This window comes from Leucoraja erinacea, chromosome 23, assembly GCF_028641065.1.
Source record: "Leucoraja erinacea ecotype New England chromosome 23, Leri_hhj_1, whole genome shotgun sequence".
In the NCBI taxonomy this organism is placed as follows: domain Eukaryota; kingdom Metazoa; phylum Chordata; class Chondrichthyes; order Rajiformes; family Rajidae; genus Leucoraja; species Leucoraja erinaceus.
The window spans coordinates 20099301-20120681 of NC_073399.1; the positions used below are offsets into that span (position 1 = coordinate 20099301).

Below are 21381 nucleotides of genomic sequence, written 5' to 3' on the forward strand. Positions count from 1 at the left end.
CGGATACAGTAGGTGAGGTTGGAGGAGGTGCAAGTGAACCTCTGCCTCATCTGAAAGGTTGTTGGGGTCCTTGGACAGAGTCAAGGGTGGAGGTATAGGGACAGGTGTTGCATCTCCTGCGGTTACAGGGTGAAGTACCTGGGGAGAGTGTGCTTTGGGTGGGAAGGGATGAGAACTAGCCACCACTACTACTGTTAGCCACATCTTTCCATCTCCACTCCTTTCTGCTTTCCGCAGAGACCATTCCCTCAGCACTAGCCACATCTCCACACCTTTCTGCAGAGACCGTTCCCTGCGCAACTTCCTGGTTAACTCATCTTTTCACCCCCTTCCCAGGCACTTTCTCCTGGAACCACAGGCGATGAAACACCTGTCCCTATATCCAAGATTATAAGTGGGTCTTCATCAATCGTAATCATAATTTATTCGCCAAGTATGTTTTGCAACATATGAGGAATTTGGTTCGAATGGGCCGAAGAATGGCAGATGGAGTTTATATCATAGAAACATAGAAATTAGGTGCAGGAGTAGGCCATTCGGCCCTTCGAGCCTGCACCGCCATTCAATATGATCATGGCTGATCATCCAACTCAGTATCCCGTACCTGCCTTCTCTCCATACCCCCTGATCCCCTTAGCCACAAGGGCCACATCTAACTCCCTCTTAAATATAGCCAATGAACTGGCCTCAACTACCTTCTGTGGCAGAGAGTTCCAGAGATTCACCACTCTCTGTGTGAAAAATGTTCTTCTCATCTCGGTTTTAAAGGATTTCCCCTTTATCCTTAAGCTGTGACCTCTTGTCCTGGACTTCCCCAACATCGGGAACAATCTTCCTGCATCTAGCCTGTCCAACCCCTTAAGAATTTTGTAAGTTTCTATAAGATCCCCTCTCAATCTTCTAAATTCTAGAGAGTATAAACCAAGTCTATCCAGTCTTTCTTCATAAGATAGTCCTGACATCCCAGGAATCAGTCTGGTGAACCGTCTCTGCACTCCCTCTATGGCAATAATGTCCTTCCTCAGATTTGGAGACCAAAACTGTACGCAATACTCCAGGTGTGGTCTCACCAAGACCCTGTACAACTGCAGTAGAACCTCTCTGCTCCTATACTCAAATCCTTTTGCAATGAAAGCTAACATACCATTCGCTTTCTTTACTGCCTGCTGCACCTGCATGCCTACCTTCAATGACTGGTGTACCATGACACCCAGGTCTCGCTGCATCTCCCCCTTTCCCAATCGGCCACCATTTAGATAATAGTCTGCTTTCCTGTTTTTGCCACCAAAATGGATAACCTCACATTTATCCACATTATACTGCATCTGCCAAACATTTGCCCACTCACCCAGCCTATCCAAGTCACCCTGCAGTCTCCTAGCATCCTCCTCACAGCTAACACTGCCCCCCAGCTTAGTGTCATCCGCAAACTTGGAGATATTGCCTTCAATTCCCTCATCCAGATCATTAATATATATTGTAAATAGCTGGGGTCCCAGTACTGAGCCTTGGGGTACCCCACTAGTCACTGCCTGCCATTGTGAAAAGGATCCGTTTACTCCTACTCTTTGCTTCCTGTTTGCCAGCCAGTTCTCTATCCACATCAATACTGAACCCCCAATGCCTTGTGCTTTAAGTTTGTATACTAATTTCTTATATGGGACCTTGTCGAAAGCCTTCTGGAAGTCCAGATACACCACATCCACTGTTTCTCCCCTATCCACGCTACTAGTTACATCCTCGAAAAATTCTATAAGATTCGTCAGACATGATTTACCTTTCGTAAATCCATGCTGACTTTGTCCAATGATTTCACCACTTTCCAAATGTGCTGCTATCCCATCTTTAATAACTGACTCTAGCAGTTTCCCCACTACCGATGTTAGACTAACTGGTCAGTAATTCCCCATTTTCTCTCTCCCTCCCTTCTTAAAAAGTGGGGTTACGTTTGCTACCCTCCAATCTTCAGGAACTACTCCAGAATCTAAAGAGTTTTGAAAGATTATTACTAATGCATCCACTATTTCTGGAGCTACTTCCTTAAGTACTCTGGGATGCAGCCTATCTGGCCCTGGGGATTTATCGGCCTTTAATCCATTCAATTTACCCAACACCACTTCCCGGCTAACCTGGATTTCACTCAATTCCTCCAACTCCTTTGACCCGCGGTCCCCTGCTATTTCCGGCAAATTATTTATGTCTTCCTTAGTGAAGACGGAACCAAAGTAGTTATTCAATTGGTCCGCCATATCCTTGTTCCCCATGATCAACTCCCCTGTTTCTGACTGCAAGGGACCTACATTTGTTTTAACTAATCTCTTTCTTTTCACATATCTATAAAAACTTTTGCAGTCAGTTTTTATGTTCCCTGCCAGTTTTCTTTCATAATCTATTTTTCCTTTCCTTTCCTAATTAAGCCCTTTGTCCTCCTCTGCTGGTCTTTGAATTTCTCCCAGTCCTCCGGTATGCTGCTTTTAAATATCTGGGAGTCCACATCTCTGAGGATATGACATGGACATCACACGCCTCAGCACTGGTGAGTAAGGCAAGGCAGCGCCTTTACCACCTCAGGCAATTGCGGAAATTCAGAGTGTCTCTGAGGATCCTCCAGTGCTTCTACGCAGCAGCGGTGGAAAGCATCTTGTCCGGGAACATTACAATCTGGTTCGGGAATTGCTCTGCCAAGGACAAGAAGGCTCTGCAGAGAGTAGTGCGTTCGGCCGAACGCACTATGGGAACTTCACTCACCCCCCTGCAGGAACTATACAACAAGAGGTGCAACTCCAGAGCAAATAAAATCATGAGAGACCTCTTCCACCCCTGCAACAGTCTGTTCCAGCCGCTGCGGTCAGGCAAACGCCTCCGTTGCCATGCAGTGAGAACGGAGAGGTTGAGAAGGAGTTTCTTCCCAGAGGCAATTCGGACTGTAAACGCCTTTCTCACCAGGGACTAACTGTACAGAACGTTTTTCCTTCTATTATTTATTACGTAAAATAATATGTGTGATTGTGTTTAGAATTTGTTTGGTTGTTTTGTTGTTCCGTGAGCATTGCCACTTTCATTTCACTGCACATCTCGTATGTGTATGTGACAAATAAACTTGACTTGACTTGACTTGACTTTTCTGGCTAATTTGTACGCATCATCCTTCGCTTTGATACTATCCCTGATTTCCCTTGTTATCCATGGATGTACTACCTTCCCTGATTTATTCTTTTGCCAAACTGGGATGAACAATTTTTGTAGTTCATCCATGCAGTCTTTAAATGTCTTCCATTGCATATCCACCGTCAACCCTTTTAGAATTAATTGCCAGTCAATCTTGGCCAATTCACGTCTCATACCCTCAAAGTTACCTTTCTTTAAGTTCAGAACCATTGTTTCTGAATTAACAATGTCACTCTCCATCCTAATGAAGAACTCAACCATATTATGGTCACTCTTGCCCAAGGGGGCACGTACAACAAGATTGCTAACTAACCCTTCCTCATTACTCAATACCCAGTCTAAAATAGCCTGCTCTCTCGTTGGTTCCTCTACATGTTGATTTAGATAACTATCCCGCATACATTCCAAGAAATCCTCTTCCTCAGCACCCCTGCCAATTTGATTCACCCAATCTATATGTAGATTGAAGTCACCCATTATAACCGTTTTGCCTTTGTCGCACACATTTCTAATTTCCTGTTTGATACCATCTCCAACTTCACTACTACTGTTAGGTGGCCTGTACACAACACCCACCAGCGTTTTCTGCCCCTTAGTGTTGTGCAGCTCTACCCATACCGATTCCACATCCTCCAAACTAATGTCCTTCCTTTCCATTGCATTAATCCCCTCTCTAATCAGTAACGCTACCCCACCTCCTTTTCCTTTCTGTCTATCCCTCCTGAATATTGAATATCCCTGGATGTTCAGCTCCCAGCCTTGGTCACCCTGGAGCCATGTCTCCGTGATCCCAACTATATCATAGTCATTAATAGCTATCTGCACTTTCAACTCATCCACCTTATTACGAATGCTCCTTGCATTGAGACACAAAGCCTTCAGGCTTGTTTTTACAACACTCTTACCCCTTACACATACTAGACCAAGTGCAGACCCGTTGGGTCTGTTTCCCCAACAGCGTTTGCGGGGGTGGGGGGGGGTGGGGAGGGGGAGTAGGGGCTGCGGCATCACACTCAAATTAACCACCCCCCAAACTCACAGGTGGGGGGGGGGGGGGGGGGGGTGGGTGAGAAGAGGGGAGGGAGGGGAGAGGAGGAGGAGGAAACATGACAGATTTTGGAGGGAAAGGAGAGCGGGGTAGGGGGTGAGAGAGGGGGATGGGGAGAGAGATGTGGGGGAGGGGGGGGATGGGGAGGGAGGGGAGGAGGGGGAGACGGGTGGAGGGAGAGACGGGGAAAGAGTGGGGAGTGAGAGGGAGGAGGAGAGGGGTAGGGGAAAGGGGGCGGGTGGAGAAAGGGAAGGGGGGTGGGGTAGAGAGGGAAAGGGGGGGTGAGGGAGAGATGGAGAGGGGTGAGGAGATGGAGAGGGGTGAGGAGAGGGAGAGGGGTGAGGAGAGGGAAACATAGAAATGAAGTGCAGTAGTAGGCCATTCGGCCCTTCGAGCCTGCACCACCATTCAATATGATCATGGCTGATCATCCAACTCAGTATCCCGTACCTGCCTTCTCTCCATACCCCCTGATCCTTGATTTGATTAAAAATGTCTACATAAATACGACAAAATGTAATCAGGAGTTTCTATAAGATCCTCCCTCAATCTTCTAAAATCTAGCGAGCACAAGCCGAGTCTATCCAGTCTTTCTTCATATGAAAGTCCTGACATCCCAGGAATCAGTCTGGTGAACCTTAACCATATAACCATATAACAATTACGGGCCATCTCGACCCTTCTAGTCAGTGCCGAACACGTATTCTCCCCTAGTCCCATATCCCTGCACTCAGACCATAACCTTCCATTCCTTTCCCGTCCATATAACTATCCAATTTATTTTTAAATTATAAAAACGAACCTGCCTCCACCACCTTCACTGGAAGCTCATTCCACACAGCCACCACTCTCTGAGTAAAGAAGTTCCCCCTCATGTTACACCTAAACTTCTGTCCCTTAATTCTCATGTCATGTCCCCTTGTTTGAATCTTCCCTACTCACAGTGGGAAAAGCTTATCCACGTCAACTCTGTCTATCCCTCTCATCATTTTAAAAACCTCTATCAAGTCCCCCCTTAACCTTCTGCGCTCCAAAGAATAAAGCCCTAACTTGTTCAACCTCTCTCTGTAACTTAGTTGCTGAAACCCAGGCAACATTCTAGTAAATCTCCTCTGTACTCTCTCTATTTTGTTGACATCCTTCTTATAATTAGGCGACCAAAATTGTACACCATACTCCAGAATTGGCCTCACCAATGCCTTGTACAATTTTAACATTACATCCCAACTTCTATACTCAATGCTCTGATTTATAAATGCCAGCACACCAAAAGCTTTCTTTACCACCCTATCTACATGAGATTCCACTTTCAGGGAACTGTGCACAGTTATTCCCAGATCCCTCTGTTCACCTACATTCTTCAATTCCCTCCCATTTACCATGTAATTCCCTACCATTTACCATGTAAGAGGAGAGGAGTTGGAGAGTGGGGAGGAAGGGGTAGAGAGACTGGTGGAAGAGGGACAGAGTGGTAGGGGAAGGGGGTGGGGGAGAGAGAGATGGGTGGCAGAGGGAGAGAGAGAGGGACACATAGAAATTAAGTGCAGGAGTAGGCCATTCGGCCCTTCGAGTCTGCACCGCCATTCAATATGATCACGGCTGATCATCCAACTCAGTATCCTGTACCTGCCTTCTCTCCATACCCCCTGATCCCTTTAGCCACAAGGGCCACATCTAACTCCCTCTTAAATATAGCCAATGAACTGGCCTCAACTACCCTCTGTGGCAGAGAGTTCCAGAGATTCACCACTCTCTGTGTGAAAAATGTTCTTCTCATCTCGGTTTTAAAGGATTTCCCCCTTATCATCAAAGACCCACACCATCCTGGCCACACATTCATCTCCCTGCTACCTTCAGGTAGAAGGTACAGGAGCCTGAAGACTGCAACAACCAGGTTCAGGAATACCTACTTCCCCACAGCCATCAGGCTATTAAGCCTGGCTCGGACAAAACTCTGACAGAATGACAGTTAGTGAAGAATTTGAATAATCGCTGAGCGTTCTCTATGGCAACAATGTATTTGAACATTGGGCATTGTGACATCACACGATGGAACGTTCACAGGGGGCTGCTTGTGTGGGTGAGAATCCAGTTTCTTTTTGAAATATTGAGGTGGGGGGGGGGGGGGGGTGTAGGATTTGATTAAAAAAGTGTACTTAAACACGACGAAATGTAATGAGGAGCGGATACTTAGAAAGAAAAGCGAAATCTCTACCGAAATGGAAAAGACGTCGGCGATTCTGCGTCCGGTTTCGGAGTTGCGGAGCATCAAAGGAAGAAACGCGGCCGGAAAGCCGTACATGCAAATGGATCCATTCCGATTGGACGTCCGCGAGCATCGGGCATTGTGACATCGCACGGCGGGAACGAATCGAAAGGCAGGAAGGGATCCGTACTGCAGGCAGGCGGACGTATTTGAGTTTTATATATTATATGATATGATGATAGATAGATATGTGCGTGTTGCACTGTGATAAAATATACCAGGGCAGGACTTGCACAATAAACTCTAGGCAGGAGTGTTGTAGGACAGGGACTAGGGGTGCAGGTACGTTATTCCATGAAAGTGGTGACACAGGTAGACAGGATGGCGAAGAAGGCACATGGCATTCTTGCCTTTATTATTCAAGGTATTGACTATAGGAGTTGAGGTGTCAAATTGCAGCTGGAGATGGTGTTGGCAAGGCCACCTTTGGAGTAATGTTTACAGTTCTGGTTGCCTTTCTATAGAAAGGATGTAATTAAACTAGAAAGGACGCAAAAAAGATTTACGAGGATGTTACTGGGATTGGTGGGTTTGAGTTATAAGGAGAGGCTGGATAGGCTGGGATTTTCCCCCCATGAGAGGGGGTGACCTTATAGAGGGGTATAAAATCACAAGGGGCAAACATATGGTGAATTCCACAGTCTTTCTCAGGGCAAGGGATTCTAAAACTAGAGGGCAAAGGTTTAAGAGGAGAAAGATTTTTAAAAAACCTTGATTTGTGCAGGTGCCAGAGGTTATGGGGAGAAGGCAGGAGAATGGGGTTAGGAGGGACAGATAGATCAGCCATGATTAAATGGTGGAGTAGACTTGATGGGCCAAAATGACCTAATTCTACTCCTATCCCTTATGACCTAGGGAAAACATTTTCTGCACAGGTGGTAGTGCATTTATGGAACAAGCTGCCAGGGGATGTAGTAGAGGCGGGTACAATAATGGCATTTAAAAGACATTTGGACAGGCACATGGATAGGAAAATTGAGTCTGTGCTATATTACTATGATTCTAGTATTTAGGTGAGCACTGTTTGTCCAGGCGTACAAGGCTTCAGGCCAATTGCTAGAAAATGGGATTAGTAGAGATGGGTATTCACCAAAGGCTAGTACGCAGGTAAAACAAGAATGTTTTACACAATATTATTGTTTATTGCTACTTGAATATATGTAGGGAGTTTTGCTTGCTACAGTGGAGGAGTACTGGGTACAATATTGATCTCTCATTCAAGGAGAGATGTCAACACATTGGAAACATTTCAAAGAAAGTCCACTACGGAACCTAGGGGTACATGTACGTTGTTCGTTGAAAGTGGCATTACAAGTGGCCAGTATGGTGAACAAGGCAGTTGGAACATGCAGTCTATAAGCTACCTAGAATGTGCAGTTTATCTCAGGATATATCAAAGGTTGGATAGGTGGTATGTATCTGCTGAAATTAAGAGTTGGATAAAATGTGATATAACCATCTACGATCTAGTCATCTTGACAGAGTAGAAGTCAAGGTTTCCTTTTCTGAGAAAATCATGAACTCGGAATATTTTCTATTAAAAAGAGGTGATTTATTTTCTCTCAGGTACTCACTAATTTTAGGCACATTTCCTCAAAGGGAAGTGGAAGCAAAATCTATAACTATTTGATAAACAAGTCAGTGAAAGGTTACCATGAGTGGACAGGAATGCAGAGTTTAGGTTACTATTGATTCAGGCCTGGTCCTATTATGTGGCGGACGAAGCACAAGGACTGAATGTTCATGTTTCCCAATTATATGCTCATGGTCATTCTGAACATAATATAAACAGATTGATTGGACATCTAGAGCAAGTTAGTTCTGCAGCACGGTCATTTTTCCAGTCAACGGCGTACAAGACAAAACGAAGGAATATCACATACCATCTGCTGCCCTGCAATACAAGGGTGTCTCCTCCTCCAGGTCACACTGTGGGGAATGGTCTGATCTTCTATCACACAGCTAACCTCCATGGCCTGCAGAGTGCTTAGCAGTTGTCCTCCTCCTTCTATCTGCAGCAATCCTGTGAAAGTGAAGTAAAAGCAAAAACATGTTCTACCTGTCACTGAAATTATCAGATTTAACAACTCTGCAAAACCAATACAAATAATAAAATACATTTCCATGTTAGTGTTTAAGTTCCACACGTCTGTCCTTTACAAAACTAAAACTCTGATCTTGTTATCTTCAGGTTTGTGCGTTTTTTCTATTTGTGCAAAAACGGTACGAGATAGCACTACGATTGTTCGCCAGCTCATTCGCCGTTCTCTTGTGCTGCGAGTACACAAAGTTTTGTTCCGATCAGTGGTCTATTGTAAAAGTTAGCAAAGTTTAAAAATCTTAAAAACTGCACGTGCGTAGATCGATCTCCACTCCTGCCAGTCAGCGCGCGCAGATTAGTCTCTTCTCCTGTCAGTCCGCGGGACGGTCCTCCCTTTCCTGCGCCCTCGCGTCTTTACTGGCGTCTCCTACATGTGAAGAGGAGGGGGGAGGGAGAGCTGGGGGATGAGGGGATATAAGCCGCGCATACGCAATTAGGGGCTATGGGTGCGTGGTGGAATATTGTGTTGGGGTTGCGTTGGGGGAACGGGTGAGTGGTGGAATATTGTGTTAGGGAATGGGTTGCGTTGGGGGACCAGGCCTCCCTTGGGACTGGTCCCCCAACATAGTCTAGTACAATCCTATGAATCAACAGACACATGATTAGAATTCAGCAATGCCTCAGGGTCGACTGGAGGTTGAAAAAATGGAAATGTTCTTGATCGAGAACAGGACCCCAGAATTTTGCCACAATATATGATAGCAACTCAAAAGTGCAAAGTATTGGAAACTGCAAATTACATTTATATAGTTATTCAAAGACCAAATCACCAAAGAACATCAAAGGTGAAATCAAACTGACATGGGGAGATGATGGCATTGAAATTATTTAATTCGGTCAAGTTTAGTTCGTAAATTAAAAATGGAGATATTCTGAAAAGAACAGAAAGCAGTCAAATTTAAAAGAGAATTTCCCAGCAGAATAAAGTATGGGAAAAGGGAAGTATGGGAAGAGGGATAGGGGGGGGAGAGAGAGGAGAGGAGGGAGGGAGAGAGAGAGGGGGGGGGGGGAGAGGGAGGGGGGGGGGGGGGGGAGAGAGGGGGGGGGGGGAAGAGAGGGAGAGAGGGGGGGAGAGGGAGAGGGGGGGGAGAGGGGGAGAGGGGGGGGGGAGAGGGGGAGGGGGGAGAGGGAGAGGGGGGGAGAGGGGGAGGGAGAGGGGGGGGAGAGGGAGAGGGAGAGGGGGGGGAGAGGGAGAGGAGAGGGGGAGAGGGGGGAGAGGGAGAGGGAGGGGGGAGAGGAGAGGGGGGAGGGAGGAGGGAGAGGGGGGAGGAGGGGGGGAGGAAGAGGGGGGGGGAGGGGAGGAGGGGAGAGGAGGGGAGGGGGGGGAGGGAGGGGGGGAGAGGGAGAGGGGGGAGGAGAGGGGAGAGGGGGAGGAGGGGAGAGGGGGGGAGGAGGGGGAGAGGGGGGGGGAGGCAGAGAGAGGGGAGGGGGGGAGGGGGGGAGGGGGGGAGGGGGGGGGAGGGGGGGGGGAGAAGGGGAGGGAGGGAGAGAGGGGGGAGAGAGAGGGAGGGGGGGGGAGAGAGAGGGAGGGGGAGAGGGAGAGGGAGGGGGGGGAGAGAGGGAGGGGGGGGAGAGAGGGGAGGGGGAGGGAGGAGGGGAGGGAGGGGGAGAGGGGGGGGGAGAGAGGGAGGGGAGGGAGAGGGAGGGGGGGAGGGAGAGGGGGAGGGGGGGGGGGGAGGGGGGGGGAGAGAGGGGAGGGGGGAGAGAGAGAGGGGGGGGAGAGAGGGTAGAGGAGAGGGAGGGGGAGAGGTAGAGGGGAGAGGTAGAGGGAGGGGGGGAGAGAGGTAGAGGGGGGGAGGGGAGAGGGTAGAGGGGGGGGGAGAGGAGAGGGGGGGGGGGGAGAGAAACTCATATCTATATGTGATTCCACCTTCAGGGAACTATATAGTTATTCCTAGATCATTCTGTTCAACTGCATTCCTCAATTCGCTACCATTTACCATGTACGTCCTATTTTGATTTGTCCTACCAAGATGTAGCACCTCACACTTATCACCATCTGCCATCTTTCAGCCCACTCTTCCAAATGGCCTAAATCTCTCTGTAGACTTTGACAATCTACTTCATTATCCACAACACTACCTATCTTAGTATCATCTACATACTTACTAATCCAATTTACCACACCATCATCCAGATCATTGATGTATATGACAAACAACCCAGATCCCTGAGGCACCCCTCTAGTCACCAGCCTCCAATCTGACAAACAGCCATCCACCATTACTCTCTGGCATCTCCCATTCAGCCACTGTTGAATCCATCTTGCTACTCCACCATTAATACCCAACAATTGAACCTTCTTAACTAACCTTCCATGTGGAACCTTGTCAAAGGCCTTACTGAAGTCCACATAGACAACATCCACTGCTTTACCCTCATCAATTTCCCTAATAACCTCTTCATAAAATTCAAGAAGATTAGTCAAATATGACCTTCCAGGCACAAATCCATGTTGACACTGGCCCGGCCCACAACAACAACCGCATCGTCAAATTTGCTGACGACACTACTGTGGTCGGACTTATTTCGAAGGGAGACGAGGCAGCCTACAGAGAGGAAGTCCTGAAGTTGACAACCTGGTGCTCAGAAAACATTCTGGCTCTGAACACCAGGAAAACAAAAGAGCTCATTGTCGACTTCAGGAGGCACAGCACCGACTTAGCCCCCCTACACATCAACGGCGAGTGTGTGGAGAGGGTCAACACCTTCCGGTTTCTCGGCGTCCATATCGCGGCTGACATCTCCTGGACGGACAACAAGACAGCGGTCATCAAGAAGGCTCAGCAGCGGCTGCACTTCCTGAGGGTCCTCAGGAAGCACAACCTGGACTCTAACCTGCTGCTGACCTTCTACCGCTCGTCCATCGAGAGCCTGCTGACATACTGCATTACAGCATGGTATGGCAGCTGCACCACGGCAGACAGGGAGAGGCTTCAGAGGGTAACCAGGACAGCGCAGAGGATCATTGGCTGCCCTCTCCCTTCCCTGATGGACATCTACACCTCCCGCTGCCTTAGCAGGGCAAAGAATATCATCAAAGACAGCTCCCATCCTGCGTTTGGACTGTTCGACCTGCTGCCCTCTGGAAGGCGCTATAGGTGCATCAAATCCAGGACAAACAGACTCAGGAATAGTTGCTTTCCGAGAATTATATCTACTATAAATTCAAATTCACACATGCACTGACTACACCGCCCAACACGGACTTCCATCTGTATATATGTATATATGTATGTAGCGCCGCAGAATTTGTGCACCTATTCCCCCCCCCCCCCCATCTCCCTTCTGTTTTTTGTTTTTTCTGTTTCTTGTTTTTTGTGCTAAATTGTATGTATGCACTGAGTACGAGCAGCTTTCAGTTTCACTGTACATGTATAGTGACAATAAATGGCATATCACATATCACTGTTCCTAATCAGACCCTGTTTATCCAGATGCTTATCTATATAATTAAAACTCAAATCTTGACCACTTCCTGTTTGCACTGCATATTGATTTTAGAACAAACGATACCACATATGGCTGTGATTTTTGGTCATCTTACTCAGAGTCCGCCTCCGCTGCGCAGGACAAGAGAATTTTTCCCATCGATGAAAAATAAAAGATTATTCATGTTTAAAAAATGTTGAAATTCACTCCCCTGTCAATCACAGCAGGAAGGCCACACCCCTTACTGTGGGAGGGGGAGGGACTATAAAACCCGGAAGTGTGGACTGCCTCAGACTCTGCAAGATGGGAGTGCGAGAGGTCACGATTCTCTGAGCTGTGAATCACACTGAACACATGTCTACTAAACTGTCAGTTGTTTTTACTGACCTGAGAGTGCCCTTAATGTGGTTTGAAAATGTAGTTTGAAAATATGGTTGGTTTGAAAATGCAAAAGAGGTGTGGTTTACCTTATTGAAAAGCGGTGTGGTGCGGCTAATTGAATAGTGGTGCGGCTTATTGAATAGTGGTGCGGCTTATTGAATAGTGGTGCGGCTTATTGATGAGGGTAAAGCAGTGGATGTTGTATATATGGACTTCAGTAAGGCCTTTGACAAAGTTCCTCATGGAAGGTTGGTTAACAAGGTTCAATGGTTGGTTATTAATGGTGGAGTAGCAAGATGGATTCAACAGTGGCTGAATGGGAGATGCCAGGTGGATGGTTGTTTGTCAGGTTGGAGGCCAGTGACTGGTGGGGTGCCACAGGGATCTGTGTTGGGTCCACTGTTGTTTGTCATGTACATCAATGATCTGGATGATGGTGTGGTAAATTGGATTAGTAAGTATGCAGATGATACTAAGATAGGTGGGGTTGTGGATAATGAAGTAGATATTCAAAGTCTACAGTGAGATTTATGCCAGTTGGAAGAGTGGGCTGAAAGATGGCAGATGGAGTTTAATGCTGATAAGTGTGAGGTGCTACATCTTGGCAGGACAAATCAAAATAGGACGTACATGGTAAATGGTAGGGAATTGAAGAATGCAGGTGAACAGAGGGATCTGGGATTAACTGTGCACAGTTCCCTGAAAGTGGAATCTCATGTAGATACGGTAGTAAAGAAAACTTTTGGTGTGCTGGCCTTTATAAATCAGAGCACTGAGTATAGAAGTTGCGATGTAATGTTAAAATTGTACAAGGCATTGGTGAGGCCAATTTTGGAATATGGTGTACAATTTTGGTCGCCTAATTATAGGAAGGACTAGACCAAGTGCAGACCCGTTGGGTCTGTTTCCCCAACGGCGTTTGCGGGGGGGTGAGAAGAGGGGAGGGAGGAGGAGGAGACGGGATAGATTTGGGAGGGAAAGGAGAGCGGGGTAGGGGGTGAGGGATGGGGAGAGAGCTTTGGGGGAGGGGGGGGGGGGGGGGAGGGAGGGGAGGAGGGAGGGATGGGGAGAGGGGTGGGGGGAAAGGGGAAAGAGTGGGGAGGGAGGAGGAGAGGGGTAGCGGGGTGATGGAAGAGGGACAGAGGGATAGGGGAAGGGGGTGGGGTAGAGAGGGAAGGGGGGGGGGGGGGTAGAGAGGGAAGGGGGGTGGGTGGGTAGAGAGAGGGAAGGGGGGGGGGGGAGAGAGGGATGGGAGAGGGGTGAGGAGAGAGTGGGAGAGAAGTGGATGAGAGTGGGGAGGGGAGGGAGGGGTAGAGGGAGTTGTAAAGAGGGAGGGGGAGTGGTGGAAGAGGGACAGAGGGGGGTAGGGGAAGGGGTGGGGGAGGAGAGGGGAAGGGAGGAGAAGAGAGATGGGTGGGGCTGGGAGAGGCGTGGGGTAAGGGGGTGTAGAAGTGGAAGAGTGGGGAGGGATGGGTAGGGGGAGTGGTGAAAGAGGGACAGAGGGGTAGGGGGAAGGGGGTCGTGGTAGAGAGGGAAAGGGGGTGGGGGAGAGAGAGATGGGTGGCAGAGGAAGAGGGGTGAGGAGAGGGACACATAGAAACATAGAAATTAAGTGCAGGAGTAGGCCATTCTGCCCTTCGAGCCTGCACCGCCATTCAATATGATCATGGCTGATCATCCAGCTCAGTATCCTGTACCTGCCTTCTCTCCATACCCCCTGATCCTTTTAGCCACAAGGGCCACATCTAACTCCCTCTTAAATATAGCCAATGAACTGGCCTCAACTACCTTCTGTGGCAGAGAGTTCCAGAGACTCACCACTATCTGTGTGAAAAATGTTTTCCTCATCTCAGTACTAAAGGATTTCCCCTTTATCCTTAAACTGTGACCCGCTTGTCCTGGACTTCCCCAACATCTGGAACAATCTTCCTGCATCAGACAAATGCAACTCAGGACTTTTCTCTTCACAAGCAGTCAGAATGACAGTTAGTGAAGAATTCGAATAGTCGCTGAGCGTTCTCTATGGCAACAATGTATTTGAGCATTGTGACATCACACGATGGAACGTTGACCAAGGGCTGGGGTCCTGCAAAGGCATATGTAAATGAATCCATTCCGATTGGACATCTGTGAACATTGGGCATTGTGACATCACACAATGGAACCAGGGGCTGTGGCTGGTGCTGCTTCTATGGGTGAGAAGCCAGTTTATTTTTGAAATATCGAGGTGGGGGGGGGGGGGGGTGAAGGATTTGATTAAAAACGTGTACTTAAACACGACGAAATGTAATGAGGAGCGGATACTTAGAAAGAAAAGCGAAATCTCTACCGAAATGGAAAAGATGTCGGCGATTCCGCGTCCGGTTTCGGAGTTGCAGGGAATCAAAGGAAGAAACGCGGCCGGAAGCCGTACATGCAAATGGATCCATTCCGATTGGACGTCCGCGAGCGTCGGGCATCGCGATTGGACGTCCGCGAGCATCGGGCATTGTGACATCGCACGGCGGGAACGAATCGAAAGGCAGGAAGGGATCCGTACGGCAGGCGGTCGGATGGGGCGAGAGTTTTTTATATATATACTAGACCAATTGCAGCCCCGTTGGGTCTGTTTCCCCAACGGCGTTTGCGGGGGGGGGGGTGAGAATGGGGAGGGAGGAGGAGGAAACGGGATAGATTTGGGAGTGAAAGGAGAGCAGGGTAGGGGGTGAGGGATGGGGGAGAGAGCTGGGGGGGAGGGGGAGGGGAGGGGAAGGAGTGGGGAGGGAGAGTGGAGGGGAAGGGGGGAGAGAAGTGGAAGAGTGGGGAGGGAGGAGGAGAGGGGAGCAGGAATGATGGGAAGAGGGACAGAGGGATAGGGGTGGGGGGTGGGGGAGGAGAGGGAAGGGGATGGGAGAGGGGTGAGGAGAGGGGGAGGAGAGAGTGGGAGAGAAGTTGAAGAGTGGGGAGGGAGAGGTAGAGGGGTAGCGGGAGTGGTAGAAGAGGGACGGGTAGTGGTGAAAGAGGGACAGAGGGGTAGGGGAAGGGTGGGAGGAGAGAGTGGTGGAATGGAGGGGAAGAGAGAGGGGGGGGGGGGGAGGGAGAGGCGTGGGATAAGGGGGGTAGAAGTGGAAGAGTGGGGATGGAGGGGGGAGGGGTAGGGGGAGTGGTGACAGAGGGGTAGGGGGAAGGGGGTGGTGGTAGAGAGGGAAGGGGGGTGGTGGTAGAGAGGGAAGGAGGTGGGGGAGAGAGAGAGATGGGTGGCAGAGGGAGAGGGGTGAGGAGAGGGAAACATAAAAACATAGAAATTAAGTGCAGGAGCAGGCCATTCAGCCCTTCGAGTCTGCACCACCATTCAATATGATCACGGCTGATCATCCAACTCAGTATCCCGTACCTGCCTTCTCTCCATACCGCCTGATCCCTTTAGCCAAAAGGGCCACATCTAACTCCCTCTTAAATATAGCCAATGAACTGGCCTCAACTACCTTCTGTGGCAGAGAATTCCAGAGACTCACCACTATCTGTGTGAAAAATGTTTTCCTCATCTCAGTACTAAAGGGTTTCCCCTTTATCCTTAAACTGTGTCCCGCTTGTCCTGGACTTCCCCAACATCTGGAACAATATTCCTGCATCAGACAAATGCAATTCAGGACTTTTCTCTTCCAAAGCAAAGTCAGAATGACAGTTAGTGAAGAATTCGAATAATCACTCAGCGTTCTCTATGGCAACAATGTATTTGAGCATTGGGCATTGTGACATCACACGATGGAACGTTCACCATGGGCTGGGTTCCTGCAAAGGCATATGTAAATGAATCCATTCCGATTGGACATATGCGAACATCGGGCATTGTGACATCACACGATGGAACGTTCACCAGGGGCTGGGGCAGGTGCTGCTTCTATGGGTGAGAAGCCAGTTTATTTTTGAAATATTGTGGTGGGGGGGGAGGGGGGGGGTGAAGGATTTGATTAAAAAAGTGTACTTAAACACGACGAAATGTAATGAGGAGCGGATACTTAGAAAGAAAAGTGAAATCTCTACCGAAATGGAAAATATGTTGGCAATTCTGCGTCCGGTTTCGGAGTTGCGGGGAATCAAAGGAAGAAACTCAACCGGAAGACGTACATGCAAATGGATCCATTCCGATTGGACGTCTGCGAGTTTCGGGCATCACGATTGGACGTCCGCGAGCATCGGGCAGTGACATCGCACGGCGGGAACGAATCGAAAGGCAGGAAGGACGCCGTACGGCAGGCGGTCGGATGGGGCGAGAGTTTTATATATATACTAGACCAAGTGCAGACCCGTTGGGTCTGCTCCCCCAATGGTGTGATCCCCCAACCCAATATTCCACCATGCACCCGTCTCCTCCAATGGAACTGAAGCCGTTTCCAAAAGTAAGATTCCAGCACGGCCCTGCCTCCCTCAGCAGTGGATTAAAAAAAAAATCCAATGGCACCTCCCCTGCCTGCTGCAGCAGTGAAAAGTTCAGAGTGTTCCTGTCTTGCAACTTTGTTTCGAAGTGTGTTGGAAGCTGGCATGTAAATGGAGAAGCCTGTTTATTTTTGAAATACTTTGGGGGGGGGGGGGGGGGAGGAGGATTGATTAAAAACGTGTACTTCAACGCGACGAAATGTAATGAGGACCGGATACTTAGAAAGAAAAGCGAAATATCTACCGAAATGGAAAAGATCTCGGAGATTGAGCGTCTGGATTGGGCGTGGCAATGAATCAAAGGAAGAAATGCAGCCGGCAGCCGTACATGCAAATGGATCCATTCCGATTGGACATCTGCGAGCATCGGCCATTCCGATTGGACATCTGCGAGTATCGGGCACGAATTGAAAGGCAGGAAGGGCGCCGGACGGCAGTCGGTCGGATGGCCCCAGAGTTTTATAGATAGACTAGACCAAGTGCAGACCCGTTGGGTCTGCTCCCCCAATGGTGTGATCCCCGAACCCAATATTCCACCATGCACCCGTCTCCTCCAATGGAACTGAAGCCGTTCTCAAAAGTAAGATTCCAGCACTGCCCTGCCTCTTTAAAAAAAAATCCAATGGCACCTCCCCTGCCTGCTGCAGCAGTGAAAAGTTCAGTGTTCCTGTCTTGCAACTTTGTTTCGAAGTGTGTTGGAAGCTGACATGTAAATGGAGAAGCCTGTTTATTTTTGAAATACTTGGGGGTGGGGGGGGGGGGAGAAGGATTTGATTAAAAACGTGTACTTCAACACGACGAAATGAAATGAGGAGCGGATACTTAGAAAGAAAAGCGAAATCTCTACCGAAATGGAAAAGATCTCGGAGATTGAGCGTCTGGATTGGGCGTGGCAATGAATCAAAGGGAAGAAATGCAGCCGGCAGCCGTACATGCAAATGAATCCATTCCGATTGGACATCTGCGAGCATCGGCCATTCCGATTGGACATCTGCGAGTATCAGGCACGAATCGAAAGGCAGGAAGGGCGCCGGTCGGCAGTCGGTCGGATGGGGCCAGAGTTTTAAATATATACTAGACCAAGTGCAGACCCGTTGGGTCTGCTCCCCCAATGGTGTGATTCCCCCAACCCAATATTCCACCATGCACCCGTCTCCTCCAATGGAACTGAAGCCATTGCCAAATGTAAGTTTCCAGCACTCCCCTGCCTCCCTCAATTGCACCTCCCCTGCCTGCTGCAGCAGTGAAAAGTTCAGTGTTCCTGTCTTGCAACTTTGTTTCGAAGTGTGTTGGAAGCTGATAGGAAGGAGCAGCCGTCAACGAATCAAAAGGCAGGAAGGGATCCGTACTGCAGGCGGACGGATGGATTTGAGTTTTATATATTAATAGATAGATAGATAGATAGATAGATAGATAGATAGATAGATAGATAGATAGATAGATAGATAGATAGATAGATAGATGTCAACAAAATAGAGAGAGAGTACAGAGGAGATTTACTAGAATGTTGCCTGGGTTTCAGCAACTAAGTTACAGAGAAAGGTTGAACAAGTTAGGGCTTTATTCTTTGGAGCGCAGAAGGTTAAGGGGGGACTTGATAGAGGTCTTTAAAATGATGAGAGGGATAGACAGAGTTGACGTGGATAAGCTTTTCCCACTGAGAGTAGGGAAGATTCAAACAAGGGGACATGACTTGAGAATTAAGGGACAGAAGTTTAGGGGTAACATGAGGGGGAACTTCTTTACTCAGAGAGTGGTGGCTGTGTGGAATGAGCTCCCAGTGAAGGTGGTGGAGGCAGGTTCGTTTTTATCATTTAAAAATAAATTGGATAGTTATATGGACGGGAAAGGAATGGAGGGTTATGGTCTGAACGCAGGTGTATGGGACTAGGGGAGAATACGTGTTCGGCACGGACTAGAAGAGTCAAGATGGCCTGTTTCCGTGCTGTAATTGTTATATGGTTATTATATGGTTATTAAAAAGTGGTGCGGCTTCTATATAATTAAAAGTCTAATCTTGACCACTTCCTGTTTGCGCTGTATATTGATTTTAGAAAAAACGCTACCATATACGGCTGTGATTTTTGGCCATCTTACTCAGTGTCCCCCTCCGCTCATCAGGTACCAAGGATTTTCCCATCGATGAAAAATAAAAGTTATTAGTGTTTAAAAATTGTTGAGATTCTCTCTCCTGTCAATCACGCCATGAAGGCCAAGCCCCTTCTGGTGGGAGGGGGGAGGGACTATAAAACCCGGAAGCTTGGGCGTGGCTCAGTCTCTGCAAGATGGGGGAGGGAAAGGTCACAACTCTCTGTCTTTGCTGGCCTTGCACCCTGCTTGAAATGGTAGGTAACTGCACTTGAATTTGATGGCCTTGCACCCTGCTTGAAATGGTACGAAACTGCACTTGAATTTGGTGGCCTTGCACCCTGCTTGAAATGGAATTTCAAGGAATAGCCGTGAGTCAACTGCCAGCCCACCAGCCGTGAGTGAGTGAGCTGCCAGCACACCAGGCTTGAGGGACTGAGCTGCCAGTCCAATAATCCATTTGGCCCACAATGTCCATACTAGCCCTCTGGAAACCAGTCCCTTCAGCCCACAACACCCACACTAACACTCCAGAAAGCCTCCCCACTGGCCACCAATATTGGAATTGGCGGAGAGGTGCAATATAGCCCTCCGGTGTGATGCTGGGACCCAACGGGTCCCACTTAGTCTAGTATATATTATCTCTAAGTATCCTTTCCATTAATTTGCACACCACTGATGTTAAACTAACAGGTCTATAATTGCTAGGTTTACTCTTAGAACCCTTTTTAAACAATGGAACAACATGCGCAGTACACCAATCCTTCGGCACCATTCCCGTTTCTAATGACATTTGAAATATTTCTGTCATAGCCCCTGCTATTTCTACACTAACTTCCCTCAATGTCCTAGGGAATATCCTGTCAGGACCTGGAGACTTATCCACTCTTATATAGTTTTTCAAAAGTGTCAGTACTTCCTCTTCTTTGAATCTCATAGTTTCCATAGCTACTCTACTTACTTTCCCTTACCTCTCATAACTCAATATCCTTCTCCTTGGTGAATACCAAAGAAAATAAATTGTTCAATATCTCCCCCATCTCTTTTGGCTCTGGATATAGCTGTCCACTCTGACTCTCTAATGGACCAATTTTATCCCTCATTATCCTTTTGCTATTAATGTAGCTGTAGAAACCCTTTGGATTTACTTTGAATATTATCATCTTGTTTGTTTCTATGTCTGTGTGTGAGGGGAAGAAAATAGAAGAAAATGGCGCCGGTGAGACGGCAGCCTGTCGCGTGCAGCTGTGTGTAGTGTATGTTTATTTAGTATTTTAATAATATTTTAGTATAGTATTTAATAATATTTTAATAGTCTATTTTAATAGACTACGTATAAGTGTTATAGCCACAACTATCGCGTGTTGTTGAGTTCTTATCCGAGTGGAAATATGTGCCTGATATCAACCGGACGGAAAGGTTTTATAATGCACAAAAATTTTAACTTATTATGTATTGAAGATATCTGTTGAAATGTGTGGTGTTATGTCTGTCTTGAAGCTGTTGTGGCACTGTAATTTCCTGTAAAGGATTATTAAAGGTTATTAACAATAACAATTAACAAGGGGTGAGGGCTGTGCTCCTGAAATTACGTCAAAACGGTGCATGATAGCGCCACAACATTTTGGTCCACTTTACTCACCATTGTCCTGGAGTGTGGTTTATCAAGTTTCGTCCAGATTTATGTTATATTTTACAAGTTATTCACATTTTCATGATGCGAAAACCCCACTGAGACAAATTACTTGAAGGCATAAAAAAGGCAGCAGTGGGGGAGGGGAAGAGGAGAGGATTGTTGTTTAATGTTATTTAAAAGAGGGGGGGGGGGGTAGGGAGGGGAGAGGGGTTATGGAGGGAGGGTGGAAGGGAGCGACTGTGGGTAGGGGAAAGGTGAGGGAGGGAGTGGGGTATTGGAAGAGTAGAGGGGAAAGAAGAGGCAGGGTGGAGAGGAGGGGGGGGGAGTGCTGTGGAATGAGGGGAAATGAGCCGCGCCTGCGCAGTTGGGGGCTATGGGTGAGTGGTGGAATGTTGCGTTGGGGGAACGGGTTGCGTTGGGGGAAATTGGGTGAGTGATGGAATATTGTGTTGGGGGAATGGGGCCAAATGGGTCAGGGGATGTAAGGAGGGGTTAGGGGGAGGGAGGGAGTGACTGAGGGTAGGGAGTGACTGAGGTTAGGGGAAAGGAGAGGGAGGGAGAGATGAGGGAGGGGGGAGGGAGAGATGAGGGAGGGAGAGATGAGGGAGGGAGGGAGAGATGAGGGAGGGAGAGATGAGGGAGGGGGGAGAGAGGAGGGAGGGAGGGAGGGGGGAAGAGGGGAAGCAAATGAAGGGAGGGGGAGGGAAGGGGGGGAGGGGGGGGAGGGGGGAAAGGGGGGGAGGCGAGAGAGAGGGAGGGGGAGAGAGGGAGGGAGGGAGAGGGAAAGAGAGAGGGAGGGAGGGAGGGAGAGGGAGGGAGGGAGAGGGAAGGAGAGAGGGAGGGAG

The 21381-nt window shown here is 48.4% G+C and overlaps 1 protein-coding gene across 1 annotated transcript in view; it reads right to left on the minus strand.

Annotated features, from left to right (window-relative positions):
- Positions 1–21381, minus strand: part of eme1 (essential meiotic structure-specific endonuclease 1) — a 40830-nt gene that overhangs the window by 13387 nt on the left and 6062 nt on the right. Inside the window, exon 3 of the mRNA XM_055654055.1 lies at positions 8366–8505. Within this exon, the coding sequence (XP_055510030.1) occupies positions 8366–8505 (140 nt within the window). The remainder of the gene's footprint in view (positions 1–8365; positions 8506–21381) is intronic.